Raw genomic sequence first — 19,595 nt, forward strand, 5'->3', positions numbered from 1 at the left:
AATTAAGTTGATCGGATATGATTAGTTTATTGCTCAGCTGAAATTTGTTATATAAAATAAATAGTCTGTACAGTGTCAACAATAAAATGTAGCACGAATCTATCATGATTATATATTCATTAGAATTCGGACCCCTCTATAAATGGAACAGCTTGTTGGGAAAATTTCAGCATATACAGAAAATTCAGAGAACAATTTCATTGATAACATAACAATTACATAATCGAAACAAAATACAAGTACAAGACAGATTGAAACAATTGAGATACAAACTGAATTTCCAGATTATCAAACCGAGTCCTGTGTGATACCACAGTCTCCTTAAGAAAGATTCGCCGCCTACCATGGGTGTTGTAGGATCTTGTTTGGCGTCTTCCTCCCAGGGTTGGCTTGGCTAAATCGCAAGCCATCGGAACACCACCGTCGACCACCTTGGCGAACTAACTACCGCCTACCTCTCTCTCTCAAGAACGAATATCAGTGTATGAAATGTTGTGAATTTGCTGGTGCTTGTACAAAAATGGGATGCACCTATACATAGCCAAAGACCCTTGCTGATAACTCCCACAATAAATTCTGCACAATGAATTCTGCCATCATGGAGGGAGGTTATGGAAGTGAATACACCATCATGGGGACGGGTTACAGAAGTTATAGAATCCTCACATCAATACATTTATTGATTATGGTGCGTCTAGATACAATGAACCCAGGACATGCACGGTTGCCTCGGGAGACCGTCGATCCGGTAGCCCCAATTTCATTCATCCGAAATTTCGTAAATTTTCAACACAGTTCATATTAAGGTGATGAGATCTCGGTGAAGCCTATCAGGATGCCCTGCATCTTTACGGTTTATTAGAGCACTAGGAGGCTTTTTGTGTGTATTTCAAAACGTGGGGCACCAATAGGACATTCTCCTCATTGAACGGATCACCGAGCCATGATGCAAAATTGCAAAAAACATCTACCATACTTTGGAGGTTTTCCACAGCCTCCCATTATAAAAAGAAAAACAGAATTCCCTGAAAAATATACTACGTGGCGAGGATATATTGGCCCATATCCACTATAAAAAGACCACACATTTCTGCTTAGTTTTGCACCTCCTCTTCTAGCCCCAAACAAAATGTCTACCAAATTCCTCCTAGTGTTGCTCCTGGGTGTGGTGGCTCTCACCACTTCCTCACTAGCCGACCACCACAAACCACCAACTAATCCCGGCCACAAACCACCAGAGCACAAACCACCTGCCGTAGAAGTAGAGGATGATAAGAAACCTCCGAAGGGGCCAAAACCACCCCCAAAACACAAACCACCAACCCCAGAAGATGTTGAGTCCGTAAAAGATGGTAAGAAGCCTCCAAAGGGCCCAAAACCACCCCCAAAACACAAACCACCAACCCCAGAAGATGTTGAGTCCGTAGAAGATGGTAAGAAGCCTCCAAAGGGCCCAAAACCACCCCCAAAACACAAACCACCGACCCCAGAAGATGTTGAGTCCGTAGAAGATGGTAAGAAGCCTCCAAAGGGCCCAAAACCACCCCCAAAACACACACCACCGACCCCAGAAGATGTTGAGTCCGTAGAAGATGGTAAGAAGCCTCCAAAAGGACCAAAACCACCCCCAAAACACAAACCACCGACCCCAAAAGATGTTCAGTCCGAAGAAGATGGTAAGAAGCCTCCAAAGGGCCCAAAACCACTCCCAAAACACAAACCACCAACACCAGAAGATGTTGAGTCTGTAGAAAATGGTAAGAAGCCTCCAAAGGGCCCAAAACCACCCCCAAAAAACAAGCCACCAACCCCAGAAGATGTTGAGTCCGTAGAAGATGGTAAGAAGCCTCCAAAGGGCCCCAAACCACCCCCAAAACACAAGCCACCAACCCTAGGAGAGTGAAATACAAAAGTAACGGAGAAAGTTGAGCAGAAAATGCGGGGCTCGGATTCATCCTATGAGTGGTTTCCAAAACACCAATTGCAACTTGGGCCGCTCATTAACTTGTCGTGCAATTTTCTTCGAAACTTTCTGTGTTTCTATATCTATGTCTGAATAAAAGAAGGTTAGGGAATGAATTGCGTGTCTTTTTTTAATCCTTTTATTGTCGGTTGCACGGTGTTTGTTTGTGTGGTCAGTTGTTCATTGTATATACTGTGGGGAGAATTCAGGTTTCACGTGAATGGCGTTGTTCCCATACAGTCTTTGCCAGTAGTACCATCCTCTGTGCTGGCTATGTGGGTTTATCTACTCATTCTACTATGTTGTAAGTACTCTGTAGCAAGTGGGCATGAATGTAAGATTACTACTCCTTCTTTTCATTATCATATCTCCTACTAATGCGGGCTGTTAAGAATACAATGGCCGGGTTTTGTTTTTTTAAGGTTGATTATTGTTCCCTCCCTTTGTGGCAAAAGCTGGTGCAATTCTGGTTAGGCTTGAGCGGTTGATTAACCGCGAGCGTGCATGCAATCCATTGTTGAGTAGGCGAGGTCGCCTTGATCTGACGTCTAACGTAGAAATGTGTGTCGTCCAGGGGTTTGACCACAAGAGGTTCTTGTCTTGCCTCAGCGAAGATGACTTAAAATTGTCCAAGTTGAGAAAAAATGGAAAGAAATTAAGTTGCTTAAGAAAACTACATAAACTGGAATTAATTAAACCTATGCTAGGCTAACTAGTCTTAATAAACTCAAAGCAAACGACTAAGGGAGTGAAAAACAGAGGTACCGGACCGAATGAAAATAAGTGATTGCTGGATTCTTGGCGTGGAAGCCAGAACAATGCCTTCAAAACTTGTATTTTACTAGTGTTGTGCTATTTCGATGTACGAGACAACCAAAAAAAGTTCACGATGATTTTCCCACTATTGTGTATTCAACGGGCACAACACTAGTTTTAAATCCTATATCAATACCAACTTACTAAATACCTTTCAAATAATGAAACTGAATAATTAATCTGCAAAAAAAGGAAATCATAATGGAGTAGTCCTCTTGGAAAAACAATTTAATTAAAAGGGGAAAAAAATGATGCATACATTGGAGAGCCGAGTTGGGACAGAAATTAGATAGTGGGCTGCGGTTTGGAACGCGTAGCATGGAAGTTGGAACTATGTGAATGGGAGTGTGGACGTGGGTGAGACAGTGGGGGATTCAAGTCGGAACCAGGATTTTAATTTGTCCTGATCAGACTAATCAAAAAGAGTTTTATGGTTAATGTTCAGCAAACTTTTTCATGCATACGTATAATGTTCAAAAAAGTACAAAAGAACGTAAACTATTGAAATTGTACCCAACTGAAGTTGTGCCCTATATTGTTTTAGAGAGTAAAAATCAGTTATTATCGATTCTAAATCGATATCTTCAATAAATTCTCTTTCAGTGAAGTGGACTAATATTTATTGGCTAGAATTTAACATATAATTTTTTGGGAAAATAACGGCCAATGACGTGTTTTGATAATTAAGACTCGCCAAGAACATGCTGAGAATATTTGTTAATGCTGAGAATGTCCATGGCGGAAATTAATTATCAAAACACATCATGCAGCGTCATTTTCCCTAATTTTTTTGTCTTACTGGGCTATAGCCCAACCCTTTGCCTCTTTACTTCCACGCTGCAGGGAGCATCTGAACTTAGGTCATAGGTCCGTAGAAGATCGATCGCATGGCATCAGGTGAGATCCACTTGTGGGATGCTGGAGGAATAAGACTAGTCAACTGCCATGTAGACGCCACGTAGGCGATACTTTAGTCCTCCAGTCCTGTCACCAATGAGCTGCGAGCTTAGCACCACGTGTTCGGCACATCAACAATACGTGTTCGACACGCCACCGCCACATCATTGCCATGCCACCAAAGAGGGTCCTGTAATCTTTCACATCGGTGCCAAGTGCCAATTGTTGAACACGTCACTGACTCACTGCCACGTTAGCGTTGACTGAACTGATGACATAGCAGTTCATTACTGCTTCCCGTTTGACAAAACAGTATTCGGTGTTTCAGCCAGATTCCCAATTCAGAACGATATAGTGTATTCTTTTAGCGATATTAACCAATTTTGATCTGTTGGTGATCGGTTGAGATGAGTTCCTAGCAATACGAGATGCTCTGAACTTCATGAGCTCTAAGAGAGGGCATATGCTTTTCTTTGCTCCATTTCAAAAATTGGAAACACAAAAATAGTCTCTCCGCCTGCAGGGTATGACTTACGAATAGGGAGACGACTCAGTTTTTGTATTTTCAGGTTCTTTTCTGCCCCTTTTGATGATCGCATTTGTTCAAAGTTCAAAGCTCATTGAGAATATCAATCACATTAAAATTTATGTCGTTTGATTACTGATTGATATAATTTCGAAACATATGTATCTTGAGATAAATGAGTTCTATGGGCTCGAACCCAGTGTTGTAATCTTTTCTTTTCCGATATAAATAAATGCATTCCAAAATCATATGATTGTTGACCGACTTTGTGGTATCAATGAGCTTTATAATGTGAATGTTTGGATCATTCAAAAAGGACCCGAAAATAAGCAAACATAACTCCATTTTCCCAAATTAATAACCCTTCCAAATCTTGAGGTGTGGAGCCATGTGTACGGAAAATTATTCAACGCTCATGGGGTACTGTCACGTGGTGCTCCAAACTCTTTCTCCATCGCACATTCGTGTGGGTTCCACATTATCACACGAAAGTGTGATAGAGATAAGTTTGGGGCACCGCCATATGGTGCTGGTGCAGAGTGGTCAGTCCGATCGTTTATCTCGGCAATCGATGGCTCGGACCTTGACTGTGCAATGGACAATTCAGATCTACATGTGCTCAAATTCAATCTGACCCGTCCATACCGAAATAAATGGCCGAAAGCCACTTGGCAGCATCCCGAGTCTTTGGTCCGGTGCGTTAGAGGCATGGAATGATGGAATATTTAGAATCGAGTTCAAACCGAATTTGGTCACTGTAGTTCTATTCCAGAATATGGTAAGGTCATCATCAATCACCATCACAAGTGGGAAACGGAGAAACGCCGTTGTAGCCTTGTAGGCGGTCACGTGCAGCGCCGACAAAAATGACTTTTATAACCTAATACGCGACAACCAAATCGCATGAGACCTTTTGTGTTGTCGCAAAAATTTCGGAAAGTTTCAGGATTTCAATCCAACATATATAGGACAAGATTCCACAACATTTTACCCCTACTTTGTATTTTCGGTAATTAAATAGTTCCTAGAAAAATGGGAAAATGAACAGGATAGCTTTTTTTCATCTATAAATTATACAAGGAAAAAAAAAAATTACGTCGCGGAAATACAAGATTTTCATTTTGAACATGGCAGAGTATATTTAAAGTCCAAAGGATTTATAAGCGATTTCATATCAAATAATACAACAATAAGTGTGGAATTGTCGATCGAAATCTGGTCACTTCTCTGGATCTTTGGTTTGGTTGTTGTTCACGCTTAGCTTCCTCGCCTGATCTGTACAAGGAACACACAATTAAAAGGCCACGCCGGTCGGTTACCGGGATAACCCTCCGACAAGCAAGTCAGAAAGTGTAGAGGTAGAAGGAAAGTGTTAGGGTTTAGAGTGGAGAAGAGCATGTACCTCATTAGGGTTCTATCATTTCCTTTATATGCAGTCATCTTGTCCTCCAAGCTAGGGCTTGTGCCAAGCTTGCTTAGGTAACCGCTTCGACCTTCACCCTTGCCTTCATGGATAAAATCATGAACCCCAACTGTCACACCATGTGCACCCCTTCTTTCCCAATCCATAATTGCTTGGAGTGACGTTATCCCCGTTACTCTGGATAAGGTAGTTACGAGCACGTGGACAGGCTACCATGGGAAGTATGGCCGACCCCAGTGACTAAACCACAGGGGCCGAACTGTAGAGGGTCAGTTTGTATCTAAGACAAGTCAACAGTACTTAGCTGCTAATCTGAGTATCGACGAGGTCGAACCTTGAGGTCGAGCCTATAAGCCCAGCCAGAGCTTCGATCGTTCTAGGTAGAACTTAATTAGGGACTAGACCCGGCCTTCTGTCGAGCGTAGTGACCGTGACCGAACCGTCATATTCGGCCAACTATAATAAGTAATTGGTTTAAAAGTTTGTGTTCGGAAAAGTCTTTTAACCAAAGATAGGGTAAATAGAAAATCAGGACCACAGCAGTGGTAGGGAGGGGGCCAAAGTGATCGATGATAAACATTTTGTTTTATGAATGGATATTTGGGTCAATTTGCGTGTACCTCGATCAATTCTGGAGCTTTAAAGTTAACAACCGAACAAATCCAGTGACCACAAGGTTGTAATATCAGCTTCTATAAAAAATCGAACATGGAACCTCATAAAAAACAAACACTTATTTGCTTTCTCATGTGCCCACTTAATTGGATGCCCAAACCCAGGGGTCCTTGTGATTCACGTTTCTTTTGTAAATTTTCCAACTTTTCAACTACAACGTGTTCAGATATGAATCTGATCAGCTTGTAGTAGTGCACCTAAATCCCAGGGAGCTGGAGGTTCCGTTTCGCTAAGATTTTTATTTTTAAAATATTTATTTTTTATTTCACAAGACAGATCATTTTTTTGCAATACATTATTTTTAATTAAAAAAAAATAAGTACTTATTTTTGTTAGTGGAACACACCCGGAGTCTAATTAGTCTCGTATTTAGACAACCAAAAATGCACAATTAGTCTCATGACATGAATTTCATATGTTTGTGATTGGTTCCGTTTTAATGTAATATATATAGTGTTAGTGGTTTTTTTTTTTGTTAAGTAATATAGTTTTTTTTTTATCGGCAAAAGGAAATTTTATTAATTTCCGCAAGATTACAAAGATTAAAAGGACAAGGGCAATTGAAAATGAAAATTACTTAAATTCCAAGACTACCCAAAACCCAAGTGTTGATCCGAGACCAACAAACCCCAAACACCCAAAAGACAAAAAAAAAAAAACCCATGCCCAAACTGCCACCCCACTGAAGGAAACTACCGAACCACCGTCAGAACCCGAGGAACCCAAGACTTCGCTGCCTCCAAAAAACAAATTGCCACCCATTAATCCACCACTGAACCAAACCCCTCCACCAAGAAAACCTAAAACCATCGCCCCCTAAAACCAAGTTGCCGCCAGAAACCACTGCAGAACCAAGCTCCCATCATCTCCATCAGACACCATCGACCATCTGCAAAAATCATCCGAGCCCTCTCCACCACCATATATAGTTTTTATTGTGAATTTTAGCATTGCTCTTGTGGTTAGTTGTATTAATATTACTGAATTCGATATTGTGCATGTTGACATACGGTGATTGTCCAGTTCCCTGGAAGGAGTTTGGAATTTAAAATGCCTACAAGAGTGTCGAAGCCACATGTGATCCCGTGACATTTATCAATTGTTTTTGGACTGCCTCATCCGTCCGGACTAGTAATATCTTCCGAGCCTGACTAAATCATCCCAACAGTAGAAAGGGATAAAGTAATCGGGTGTCAAGTTTCCTGCCAAACCAAGGTAAAAACATCAAATCAGGCCCTCATCCACCCAGATGCTCTCATCCACTCGCCTAATCCATCACCCCGGATCTGTGAGGATTTATCTTTGAGGATCTTGTGAGGGTTTTGATGAGAGATTGCCAATACATTAATGACGAGATCCAATGGTACACAATAGGTACTCCTCCTTTTGAAACTAAACGACACTGTTTTATGGGATAATTTTCTAACGGTGGGAAAAGGTTCTTCTTCTCCGTTACCCTCAATCGTTATCTTCTTCTCAATTCTTGTACTACTACAGTTCTGCTGCCCAGAGAAAAAACCCACAACTGCTATCTTCTTCTGCTCCGATTTCTTCTTCTCCTCAACCAAAGCCTAAGTTATCTTCCTTTCTATTTCCTCATAGGTTCTGATTTTCAGCCAATCAAAACCCTCCATTTTTCTTTCAGTTTTTTTTTTCCAATTTAAATTGGGGCTTTTGTTGTTCTTCCTTTTCCCGTACACTTTTCAATCAAGGGAAGAAAAAGTTTCAAATCCTCGAACCAAATTAGAATTGGAATTTGAAAATGAAGGAGAAGACTGAGATTTTTTGGAATTTGTGGTGGATGGACATAGCTGTCCTGGTTGAGAACAAGGTTTTGGGCTGAAAGTGGAAACTGAAAACGAAGGAGAAGACATAATTTTCTTGCCGTTTGGGCTCCGTCTATCTAAATGACGTCGTAAAAGCACAAAATTACAGACAACCCGCATTTTCATGTTTTGCACCGTTGGATATCTTGGCATAATAGGTGACACTCTCTTATCAAAACTCTCACAGACAGAACCTCACAGAGAATCCGGATCCCATCCAATCAAGCCCGAGAAGAAAACTGACGCCTTTCAAATTTAATGTTTCGTTAGGTATTAGCGTGAGATCGTACTCTAGTCACCATCACAAATGGGAAATGGTGGAAGGGTCAATGTACGTGGGAACTCATGCAAATGTCAACTAGTCATTACTATAGCTCTAGCTACGTACCATGCAACAAATATTTCCATAACAGAAAGGAAGTAAAATTCCACTTGACAAATTTTCAAAGATTTCAAGTGCGTAAAGGACTTGTACTTTGCACATGGTACAAAAGTTTTATACAATATAATTTTGGTACAAAGAAAAAAATTTTGGGGATTAATAAAACTCTTTTGTTATACGTTATACGCCTATTTATCTATATGCATGACAAGTTCAAATGAGTACGTGCATGTTGCAGTCAAATCATTCCCCGTGGATACCCAAATGACCTAATCCTTTGCTTATGATGAAACATATCTATTGCATAGATTGTAGCTAAGTTGCCAAAGTTGCTCTGTTGAATGTTTATTGCGGCTTAAAAGTGACCGAGTGATTTTAGCTCAAGGTGTCCAAACAAGCTTATCTGCATCTTGACTTAATCGCTACGAACCAATCCCAACATTAAGTAGTCGGATACTGAATATGCATAGTTTTTGTTCTGAAACTTATTAAGCCAAAAATAATTTTCTGACCTAGAAAAGTTGCTTTTTAAGAATTTGTATTACGCAGGTATTGTACTACCCCTCTATGGATTATCCAAAAATGTAACTAAATAATTTTTTTCAATTGAGATCAAAGTAGTGAAGATACCTACAATGTATGTGTAAGTTTTTCTTTCCCATTCCGCAATTAGGCCTTGATAAATGGAAGGATAAGTTTCCTATTATGTGAACAAACTGTCTTTTGATGCTAAGCCTTTAAGTATAACCTAAAGCTAGTAATACAAACCAAGGAGCAAAGAACATTGCAGAGGAATTAAAGTAGTACTGACCCTACATGACTAATTGCTATCCCAAGGAAAACTAGGTAAGCCCCCACTGTTTGCAAATTGTCAAACTTTTCAACTCAGTAGGACCTAGGATCAAAAGAAATTAAATCTCCAAGATGGTTACAAGTGTCACTCCACCAATGGCTCCAAACCACTATAAAAGGCCACCAAAGCTCACTTAGAATGGCACCTTCACCAAGTACCATCCCACTCACTGTTAGATTCAGAAAAAAAAGAAAATGTCTCTCAAATACTTGCTAGTGCTGTCACTTGTGGTGGTGGCTCTAACCACCCCCTCATTTGCCGATTTCCCAAAGCCACCGATAGGGAAACCAGAGCACAAACCCCCAATGGGTAAGCCAGGACCAGAGCCTAAACCACCAATGGGAAAGCCGGAGCACAAACCACCAATGGGCAAGCCAGGATCGGAGCACAAGCCACCAACTGGAAATCCAGAGAACAAACCACCAATGGGTAAGCCAGGATCGGAGCACAAACCACCAACGGGAAAGCCAGAGAACAAACCACCAATGGGCAAGCCGGAACACAAACCACCAATGGGTATGCCGCCCAAGGGAGGAGAGAAGCCACCAAAAGAGGGAGAGAAGCCACCACCAGAGAAGAAGCCACCAACTCATGGGCACACTCTGTTGGAAAAGCCAGAGCACAAACCGCCAGTGGGAAAGCCAGGGTCAGAGCACAAACCACCAACGGGAAAGCCAGAGCACAAACCACCAGTGGGTATACCACCTAAGGGAGGAGAGAAGCCACCAAAAGAGGGAGAGAAGCCACCACCAGAGAAGAAGCCACCAACTCATGGGCACACTCTGTTGGAAAAGCCAGAGCACAAACCGCCAGTGGGAAAGCCAGGGTCAGAGCACAAACCACCAACAGGAAAGCCAGAGCACAAACCACCAGTGGGTATACCGCCCAAGGGAGGAGAGAAGCCACCAAAAAAGGGAGAGAAGCCCCCACCAGAGAAGAAGCCACCAACTCATGGGCATTTCCCAGGACACACTCTGATGGAAGAGAATGTGGAAGACTTTCACAAGCCACCGCGAAAGACATTGCCACCGATGAAGAAGCCATATGGTCCCCATAAGCCACCACACAAGCCTCCAACCCCTCCCCATTCCAACTAGTGACTTCGTTTATGTATGGGTATCGTAAAGAAATAAGAGGCATGCTTCGCTTTGCAGATTTTATTTTAGTTTTCTAGTCACAAGCATATGATCAGCTTGTGTTGGTGGTAGACTTGTGTCAGCTATCCGCGATTGTAGCGTTGTCCTCTGTACTCGTTGGTGCTTATTATTAGCACCTATACATATTTCTATGTGTGTGTTTTATAGTGCAGAGATGATTATCTAGCTCTTCCATCTATTATATAGATTACCACCGGTTCGCATTCTCTTTTTGTTCGATTCTGCAATCAGAACAGAGTAATAAGCACCAACCGCAGTTTTATGCTATATTCGATTCTTCGTTCTATTCGGGTGCATAACACCCATGACTGTAACGTGTGAGGGAAAACACATTGCACTCCTGGAGCATTAGGCAGGAACACTGCATAATTCTTCGTTCTATTCGGGTGCATAACACACATGACTGTAACGAGTGAGGGAAAACACATTGTACCCAAATTTAAATATCCCAATGTGGTCACTCCTGGCAGTACTATTGCTATGTATCATCCATTCTTATCACTGTCTTATTTCACTACGTGCACGGAAGGATATACATTTTGATTACTCTTTGGTCACATTTTAGAATGGAGCTAGCAGGGGTTCCGTTTAAGCCCGAATAAAGCCGGGTGAGTAGATAAAACCTAAGAATTTTCGAAGCCCCTAGGTATTAGACTTTGAGCACCAAACTAAATCCTTGGGGCTGATAGATAAAATCAGTTCTATTAAACAATATTTTGAAATCGTACAAAAAGTAATATTACAAATTTGTTTTTACAAAACAGAAATGCCTAAAAAAACTTGTCATCCATTTAGAAACGGAGAAAATATTGTTTTTCTGAATCAATCTGTTCTTGACCTGGAAATTGTGATGGAACAGAAATCAATTAGTTAATCAAATAATAGCATGCAGACGATGGATGTAATTGTAGCTCCGCTCTAGAACCTATTGGGGTCGCAATCACAAATGGGAAACGAAGAAACACCAGACCAGAGTAGCCCTACACTTCCGAAGTAAAAGCCACGTATATTGAATCTAAGGGTGAGTTTTGGCTAGCTTTTTAGGAGTTCTTTGGCAGAGTCTTTTCAGTTGTTTTCTCGTAATCTTTACCAGATTCGAGTCCAATTTTTACACCATATTTTCCGTCCCGACGAGAGGAATCAGAAAATATAATAACGTAGGCCAAAGTTGAAAAAATTTATATAAGACGAAAAAAAAATACCGAAAAAGTTGAAAAAAAACAAAGTTAGGCTAAACTCACCCTAATAAACATAAACCTTGCAAATTCCCTTCGCAAATCCTTGGCTATCTCTGTCTAACATAAAACTCCACACAATAGTTCTCTTAATTACTAATACCTTAGTGATCATACCTTGTGGAGCATGGATCCCCTCATATGACATTTATGTAATGTAAAAGAAGCCCTACCACGGTGATACCTGAGGATCCGTCATTTATTTTGTAGGTCTCAATGTATTCATAGATCATTCATGCAAAAAAATCAGATTGACCAGACATCAAACTCCACGTAAACGAGTTAAAAGAGAATTGAGTGTCCATTTCCCCTATAACCAATACGATTAGATCGAGTCATCATCTTCATCTGATCAACCTGATTTGTAGCATAAATGACTAGTACATCTATACAATTATCAAACGAATGGCTTGAATCGTCAAATGAAATCGTGGTGTGTGTGCCAAATGATGGTCACATGAAAGGATGCGTGAATTCTAATACCAATACGATTAGATTGAGTCATCATCTTCGCCCGATCAACCTGATTTGCAGCATAAATGATTAGTAGATCTATACAATTAGCAAATGAATTTCTTGAATCGTCAAATGAAATCGTGGTATGTAACATTTTGTACCAAATGAGGGTCACATTAAAGGATGGGGACTCATGGAAGACACCTGATATGATTTTCGAAATGTGATCATCATAGCAATGTTTTTTTTTTTTTTTTTGTGGTTACATACTATCAACTGATGTCATATATAGACCCGAACACAAATATTTCACGATAAGTCGATCCTTCAATATGGGCTTCTTGTACTCACTCTTTGAAAAAAGGTTGTGTGTGTTCACATGTTTGCTGAAGACTTTATGCACCTAAACTCGTCCCAACATGGATGTGAGTAACCACTAAGGTGGTAGCTCAAGTGGTTGGATCAGCTAACATAAGGTTGCTCCTTTCCTACGGGTCTTGAGTTCGATACTTGGGAGAGGGGGCTTCAATTTAACTTGCACTTCATTGATAGCCTGGTGACAGAGCCCCGTAACGCGGTGACAGATCGATAGGTCGTGTGGATTCCCTGCTTGATCGGAGGATCGCTATGCTGGCTCAATTTGGTCTACCCTCTTAGTGAGGTATAAAAAACATGGATCAATGTGAGCGAATAAGGAAAACAGATGAGTCATATTCAATTTGATACACAGCTTCACCGTCCAAGATGAATTTTTATCTTCTATTTTTTTTCCTGGAAGTCGAGAAAATAATTCGATATTCTTTCCAAAAACGAAATGAATTCCTCCTGTTGAAGAAATAAGACTGCCCCTTTTTCGGATTATTGGCTAATGTTTGCAGAAGTACTCTTACCAGGACCCCAGAAACTCTCTCCGTAACCTAGAGCATCACTCTTTAAAAAAACCCTAGCCGTCTCTCTACCTTCTCCTCCTTCCCCTAGGGTTTTCACCACACTTATGCGGCGGCAGGAGGGAGGGATTTTCCCTCGATGAGTGTTTCCTTCCTCCATAGTGATTGTTTTCGCTTTCAACAACTCCTTTTCCTTGAGAATTTTCTCTCAATCTGAAATCTGAAAGTTTCTGTATGTTATCTCTTCTTTTCCTTTCTCTTGACTTCCCCTCAATCAATGAGGTGCTGATTCAGATTCTGAATGTGGTGGTAGTGATGGTTTCCTAACAAAAGAAGGTGGTGCCGGTGGCAGTCCAATGACGAATTAGATCGATTGACTTGTCAGTCTCACTACTAGGGGTGTTTTTTGTTTTTTGTTTCTTTGACGAACAAGATCATCCCATTTATATTAAAACAAAAGATTACAACTACAACAACAACATAAAATATAACAAAAGATTTGAACAAAATACGAAATAAACAAAGGAAAACAATAACAAAATATTATAGATCACGCCAAAATTGACAACCGTGTTGATGGAGGCCACCGGTCCATTCTTGGCCGTGGCGGGAGGAAGATGGAAGATTCCCACTGCAGCTAAAGCTCAACGTCCCTTGTCCTACAGCAGTCGCAGCTGCTATGCACCGCCACCGCTGATGCATAAGAACCCACGGACCCATCACCAAAGTTAATCAGGTCGGAGTGCAAATAGGGTGACCAATTCTTTGGCTATGACAGGTAGTAATGGTCTGGGTGCTCGTACCCGAGAAAGCTACCCTCATTCTTGGCTTTCTAGTCTTTTGATCAAGGACGAATGCTATTTTTAGATGATTATCTTGTGTGCTTTATTTCCTATCACAATGAAGCTTTTACCATTATGTTATGTTATGAAAAGAAAAGAAAAGAAAAAACCAGGACCACAGTATATGTAGGGAGGGGGACAAATTATAAATGCAATTGTTGGATTTACATCTCTTTGTAGGTCGGAATTTCAACCTTTTCAACTCTAAGGGACCCATGAAATTGAAGTGACAGAATTCCTTTTATCAAAGGACATATAACAAACATAAGAAAAGGGTCATATTTCTTTAGTTAGTTCACATCGGTATACCACAACTTTCTCCTAACATGAAAGAAGTAAATTGCACTCGAAAAACTCGTTCTCAATCTCAATGTGAAAGAAGTCCATGCTTGTATCATCAAGAATTGATGGCCTAAACCTGTGCATATCATCAGCACAATTTCAGTGAGCAGAACTGCTACCACTTAGCCCGATGGAATGAAGCAGTACCGTCTTACCATGTGTGAGTTTCGCGTTTAGGTCTCAACTTTTGCAAGCTGCGAAAATTCGCCTCAGTCGAAATCGACACGAAAACGTTAGTATAGAACAACCAATTAAGATCAAGCGATTGTGTTGTAACACTTGAAAATATGAGTTCTGCAAATATAAGACACAATTGAAGACCAACAAAACAACGTTGTACATCTCTAATTAAATAAGTATCATTCTCAGCTGGCAAAACAGTCATCGTTTATAAGACACTGAGTTACAAAATGGTTAAAAACTCCATTGAGAGGTTGATGGGTGTCATAGAGAGACTTTTCCTCGGCTGCATTGCTGCATTCATAGCCTCTATTTCCCTTCATTTTCTAGGGTATAAACTCCGATCCTAATGCCACATAAAACCCACTGGTCGATACATAAACTCGATCGCTATTGCATTACTACGCTATCAGGGAATCCCAGAATCAACATATGGCTGTTCATACAATACCGAATTTGGGAACTATACAACTACGACATTGGCTAGTTCTACTGAGTGCACACTAGATATACCAGCAATATATCAGCTTTTCTTCTTCTTTATTGATCTGGTCCAGGAATGCATCAGTTGCACTAGGTATTTTAGTACCCGATTCCGCAATTGCGCCTTGATTGATGTTAAGATTAAGTGTGTCCTTATGTGAACAAACTTACTTTTGATGTTAAAACCTCGAAATATAAGCCTAGTATTCGATATTGTGCATGTTGACATACTGTGATTGTCCAGTTCCCTGGAAGGAGTTTGGAATTTAAAATGCCTACAAGATTGTCGAAGCCACATGTCATCCGGTGACATTTAGAATCAATCGTTTATGGACTGCCTCATCTGCCCAGACTAATAATATCCAATGAGCCCGATTTAATCATCCAACAGTAGAAAGGGACAAAGTAATCGGGTGTCAAGTTTCCTGCCAAACCAAGGTAAAACCATCAAATCAGGCCTGCCCTCGATTATCCGCCCAGACGCTCTCATCCGCTCGCCTAATCCATCACCCAATCGGATCTAAATCCTCTATGAGGATTTGTCATCTTGTGAGGGTTTTGATGAGAGAGTGCCTACACGTTAACGAGGAGATCCAATGGTCCACAATAGGTACTCCTCCTTTTGAAACTAAACGACACTGTTTTATGGGATAATTTTCTAACGGTGGGAAAAGGTTCTTCTTCTCCGTTACCCTCAATTGCTATCTTCTTCTCAATTCTTGTACTACTGCAGTTCTGCTGCCCAGAGAAAAAACCCACAACTGCTATCTTCTTCTTCTCCGATTTCTTCTTCTCCTCAACCAAAGCCTACGTTATGTTCCTTTCTTTTTCCTCCTAGGTTCTGATTTTCAGCCAATCAAAACCCTTCATTTTTCTTTCAGTTTTTTTTTTTTTCCAAATTAAAATTGGGGCTTTTGTTGTTCTTCCCTTTTCCGTTCACTTTTCAATCAAGGGAAGAAAAAGCTTCAAATCCTCGAACCAAATTAGAATTGGAAACTGAAAATGAAGGAGAAGACTGAGATTTTGTGGAATTTGTGGTGGATGGACATAGCTGTCCTGGTTGAGAACAAGGTTTTGGGTTGAAACGGAAACTGAAAACAAAGGAGAAGACATAATTTTCTTGCCCTTTGGGCTCCGTCTATCTGAAAGCCGTCGTACGAGCACAAAATTACAGGCAACCTACATTTTCATGTTTTGCGATATCTTGGCATAATAGGTGACACTCGCTTATCAAAACCCTCACAGGCAGATTCTCACAGAAAATCCGGATCCCATCCAATCAAGCCCGAGAGGAAAACGACGCCTTTCAAATTTAATGTTTCGTTAGGTATTAGCGTGAGATCGTACTCTAGTCACCATCACAAATGGGAAATGGTGGAAGGGTCAATGTACGTGGGAACTCATGCAAATGTCAACTAGTCATGACTATAGCTCTAGCTATGTACCATGCAACAAATATTTCCATAACAGAAAGGTAGTAAAATTCAACTTGACAAATTTTCAACGATTTCAAGTGCATAAAGGACTTGTACCTTGCACATGGTACAAAAGTTTTATACACTACAATTTTGGTACAAGGATAAAAAATTTGGGGATTAATAAAACTCTTTTGTTATACGTTATAATCCTATTTATCTATATGCATGACAAGTTCAGATGAGTACGTGCATGTTGTAGTCGAATCATTCCCCGTGGATACCCAAATGACCTAATCGTTTGCTTATGATGAAACATATCTACTGCATAGATTATAAGATAAGTCGCCAAAGTTGCTCTAATATTGAATGTTTGTTGCGGCTTAGAAGTGACCGAGTGATTTTAGCTTATGTGCATCTTGGCTAATCTTTACGAACCAATCCCAACATTAAGTAGTTGGATATTGAATTTTCTTAGTTTCTGTTCTGAAACTTATTAAGCAAAAAACAATTTTATGACCCATAAAAGTTACTTTTTAAGAATTCGTATTACGCATGTTACAGGGCTGTAATCGAGCCAAGACAAGTTTTGTTGATCTTGAGCTCAGCTCGTTAATTAAACGAGCCAAAATCGAGCTCAAGCTTGGCTAGTGACTTAACAAGCCGAGCGAAGTCATTTACTAAACGAGTCTCTTTAATCGAGCCGAGACTCTCTTAATGAGTCGAGCCTTTGTCGAACGAGCCGAACCGAGCTGAGCTCACGAGCTGCTCGGTTCGTTTATAGCCTTATGCACGAACCATCACTACCACTCCATGGATTATTCCAAAAATGTAACGAAGTAAATTTTTTCAATTGAGATCACAGAAGTGTTGATACCTACAAGTATATGAGTAAGTTTTTCTTGCCCATTCCGCAATTAGGCCTTGATAAATGGAAGGATAAGTGTCCTATTATGTGAACAAAAACTGACTTCTGATGCTATGAGCCTTAAAGTATAACCTAAAGCTAGGAATACAAACCAAGGAGCAAAGAACACTGCAGAGGAATTAAAGGAGTACTGACCCTACCTGACTAATTGCTATCACAAGGAAAACTAGCTAGCAAGGCCCCCACTGTTAGCAAATTGTCAAACTTCTCAACTCAGTAGGACCATAGGATCAAAAGAAATTAATGTCCAAGATAACCAAGTGTCACTCCACCAATGGCTCCAAACCACTATAAAAGGCCACCAAAGCTCACTTAGTATGGCACCTTCACCAAGTACCATCCCACTCACTGTTAGATTCAGGAAAAAAAATGTCTCTCAAATACTTGCTAGTGTTGTCACTTGTGGTGGTGGCTCTCACCACCCCCTCATTTGCTGATTACCCAAAGCCACCGATAGGGAAACCAGAGCACAAACCACCAATAGGTAAGCCTGGACCAGAGGCTGAACCACCAATGGGAAAGCCGGAGCACAAACCACCAATGGGCAAGCCAGGATCGGAGCACAAGCCACCAACGGGAAAGCCAGAGAACAAACCACCAGTGGGCAAGCCGGAACACAAACCACCAATGGGTATACCACCCAAGGGAGTAGAGAAGCCACCAAAAGAGGGAGAGAAGCCACCACCAGAGAAGAAGCCACCAACTCATGGGCACACTCTGTTGGAAAAGCCAGAGCACAAACCGCTAGTGGGAAAGCCAGGGTCAGAGCACAAACCACCAACGGGAAAGCTAGAGCACAAACCACCAGTGGGTATACCGCCCAAGGGAGGAGAGAAGCCACCAAAAAAGGGAGAGAAGCCACCACCAGAGAAGAAGCCACCAACTCATGGGCATTTCCCTGGACACACTCTGATGGAGGAGAATGTTGAAGACTTTCACAAGCCACCGCGAAAGACATTGCCGCCCATGAAGAAGCCATATGGTCCCCATAAGCCACCACACAAGCCTCCAACCCCTCCCCATTCCAACTAGTTAACTCGTTTATCTGTGGCTATCGTATAGAAATAAGAGGCATGCTTCGCTTTGCTGATTTTATTTTAGTTTTTGAGTCACAGTCATATGATCAGCTTGTGTTGGTGGTAGGCTTGTGTCGGCTAGCCATCCGCGATTGTAGCGTTGTCCTCTGTACTCATTGGTGCTTATTATTATCACCTATACATATTCCTATGTGTGTGTTTTATTGTGCAGAGATGATTATCTAGCTCTTCCATCGATCTATTATATAGATTACCACAGGTTTGCATTGTCTCTTTTTGTTCTATTCTGCAATCAGATCGAACAGAGTAACGTTGTGATAACCGCAGTTTTATGCTATATTCGAGAGAATTATTTAGCGCTCCTGGCCTGGAGCATTAGGCTGGAACACAGCATAATTCTTTGTTGTATTCGGGTGCATAACGCACATGACTGTAACGTGTGAGGGAAAACACATTGTACCCAAATTTAAATACCCTAATGTGGTCACTCCTGGCAGTAGTATTTCTATGTATCATCGATTCTTATCACTGTCTTATTTCACCTGATCAACCTGATTTGCAGCATAAATGATTAGTAGATCTATACAATTAGCAAACGAATTGCTTGAATCGTCAAATGAAATCGTGGTATGTAACATTTGTGCCAAATGAGGGTCACATGAAAGGATGGGGACTCACAGAAGACACATTATATGATTTTCAAAATGTGATCATCATACAATTCTTTTTTCTTTTTTTTGTGGTTACTTACAATCAAGCGATGTTGTATATAGACCAGAAAACAAACATTTCACGATGAGCCGATCCTTCAATATGGGCTTCTTGTACTCACTCTTTGAAAGAAGGTTCGAAGGTTGTGTGTGTTCACATGCATGTTTGCTAAAGACTTTCGTCCCAACATGGATTGAGTAACCACCGAGGTGGTAGCTCAAGTTGTTGGATCAGCAAACATAAGGTTGCTCTTCTCCTACTGGTCTTGAGTTCGATATTTGGGAGAGGGGGCTCCAATTTAACTTGCACTTCATTGGTAGCCTGGGGAGAGAGCCCGTAACGCGGTGACAGATCAATAGGTCAAGTGGATTCCCTGCTTGATCGGGAGATCACTATGCTGGCTCAATTTAGTCCACCCTTAGGTATAAAGAACATGGATCAATGTGAGTGAATTAAGGAAAACAGATGAGTCAAATTCAATTTGAGACAGAGCTTCACCGTCCAAGATGAATTTGTATCTTCTATTTTTTTCCAGGAAGTCAAGAAATAATTCGATATTCT

The 19,595-nt window shown here is 41.0% G+C and overlaps 2 protein-coding genes across 3 annotated transcripts; both read left to right on the top strand.

Moving 5' to 3' along the window:
• Window positions 1-1,129: 1,129 nt before the first annotated feature.
• LOC131323960 (proline-rich extensin-like protein EPR1) lies at window positions 1,130-4,919 on the top strand. Its single transcript, XM_058355794.1, has 3 exons — window positions 1,130-1,838; window positions 2,204-2,267; window positions 4,703-4,919. The coding sequence occupies exons 1-3, from the start codon at window positions 1,130-1,132 to the stop codon at window positions 4,917-4,919; spliced, it is 990 nt and encodes a 329-aa protein (XP_058211777.1).
• Window positions 4,920-9,492: 4,573 nt separating this feature from the next.
• LOC131324089 (repetitive proline-rich cell wall protein-like) lies at window positions 9,493-18,535 on the top strand. 2 transcript variants are annotated; one of them, XM_058355917.1, is made up of 3 exons: window positions 9,493-10,239; window positions 17,833-17,934; window positions 18,136-18,535. In XM_058355917.1, exons 1-3 carry the CDS (start codon window positions 9,556-9,558, stop codon window positions 18,316-18,318), a joined length of 969 nt encoding a protein of 322 aa, XP_058211900.1. In that variant the 5' UTR covers window positions 9,493-9,555; the 3' UTR covers window positions 18,319-18,535. The 2 variants fall into 2 exon arrangements, with proteins under 2 accessions (XP_058211900.1, XP_058211899.1); XM_058355916.1 differs by having other exon boundaries at window positions 17,833-18,535.
• The last annotated feature ends 1,060 nt before the right edge of the window (window positions 18,536-19,595 follow it).

The sequence above is a fragment of the Rhododendron vialii genome, chromosome 4a (genome assembly GCF_030253575.1).
Source record: "Rhododendron vialii isolate Sample 1 chromosome 4a, ASM3025357v1".
Lineage (NCBI taxonomy): Eukaryota > Viridiplantae > Streptophyta > Magnoliopsida > Ericales > Ericaceae > Rhododendron > Rhododendron vialii.

What these genes read in the sequence shown, in the direction of transcription:
- LOC131323960 (XM_058355794.1), top strand. Translation starts at nt 1,130, where the DNA reads ATGTCTACCAAATTCCTCCTAGTGTTGCTCCTGGGTGTGGTGGCTCTC. An exon ending in TGTTGAGTCCGTAGAAGATG is followed by an intron (nt 1,839 to 2,203) that starts GTAAGAAGCCTC and finishes GTTCCCATACAG; the next exon opens with TCTTTGCCAGTAGTACCATC. An exon ending in TCTACTCATTCTACTATGTT is followed by an intron (nt 2,268 to 4,702) that starts GTAAGTACTCTG and finishes AAAGTGTGATAG; the next exon opens with AGATAAGTTTGGGGCACCGC.
- LOC131324089 (XM_058355916.1), top strand. Translation starts at nt 9,556, where the DNA reads ATGTCTCTCAAATACTTGCTAGTGCTGTCACTTGTGGTGGTGGCTCTA. An exon ending in AGCACAAACCACCAGTGGGT is followed by an intron (nt 10,240 to 17,832) that starts ATACCGCCCAAG and finishes CCACCAATGGGC; the next exon opens with AAGCCAGGATCGGAGCACAA.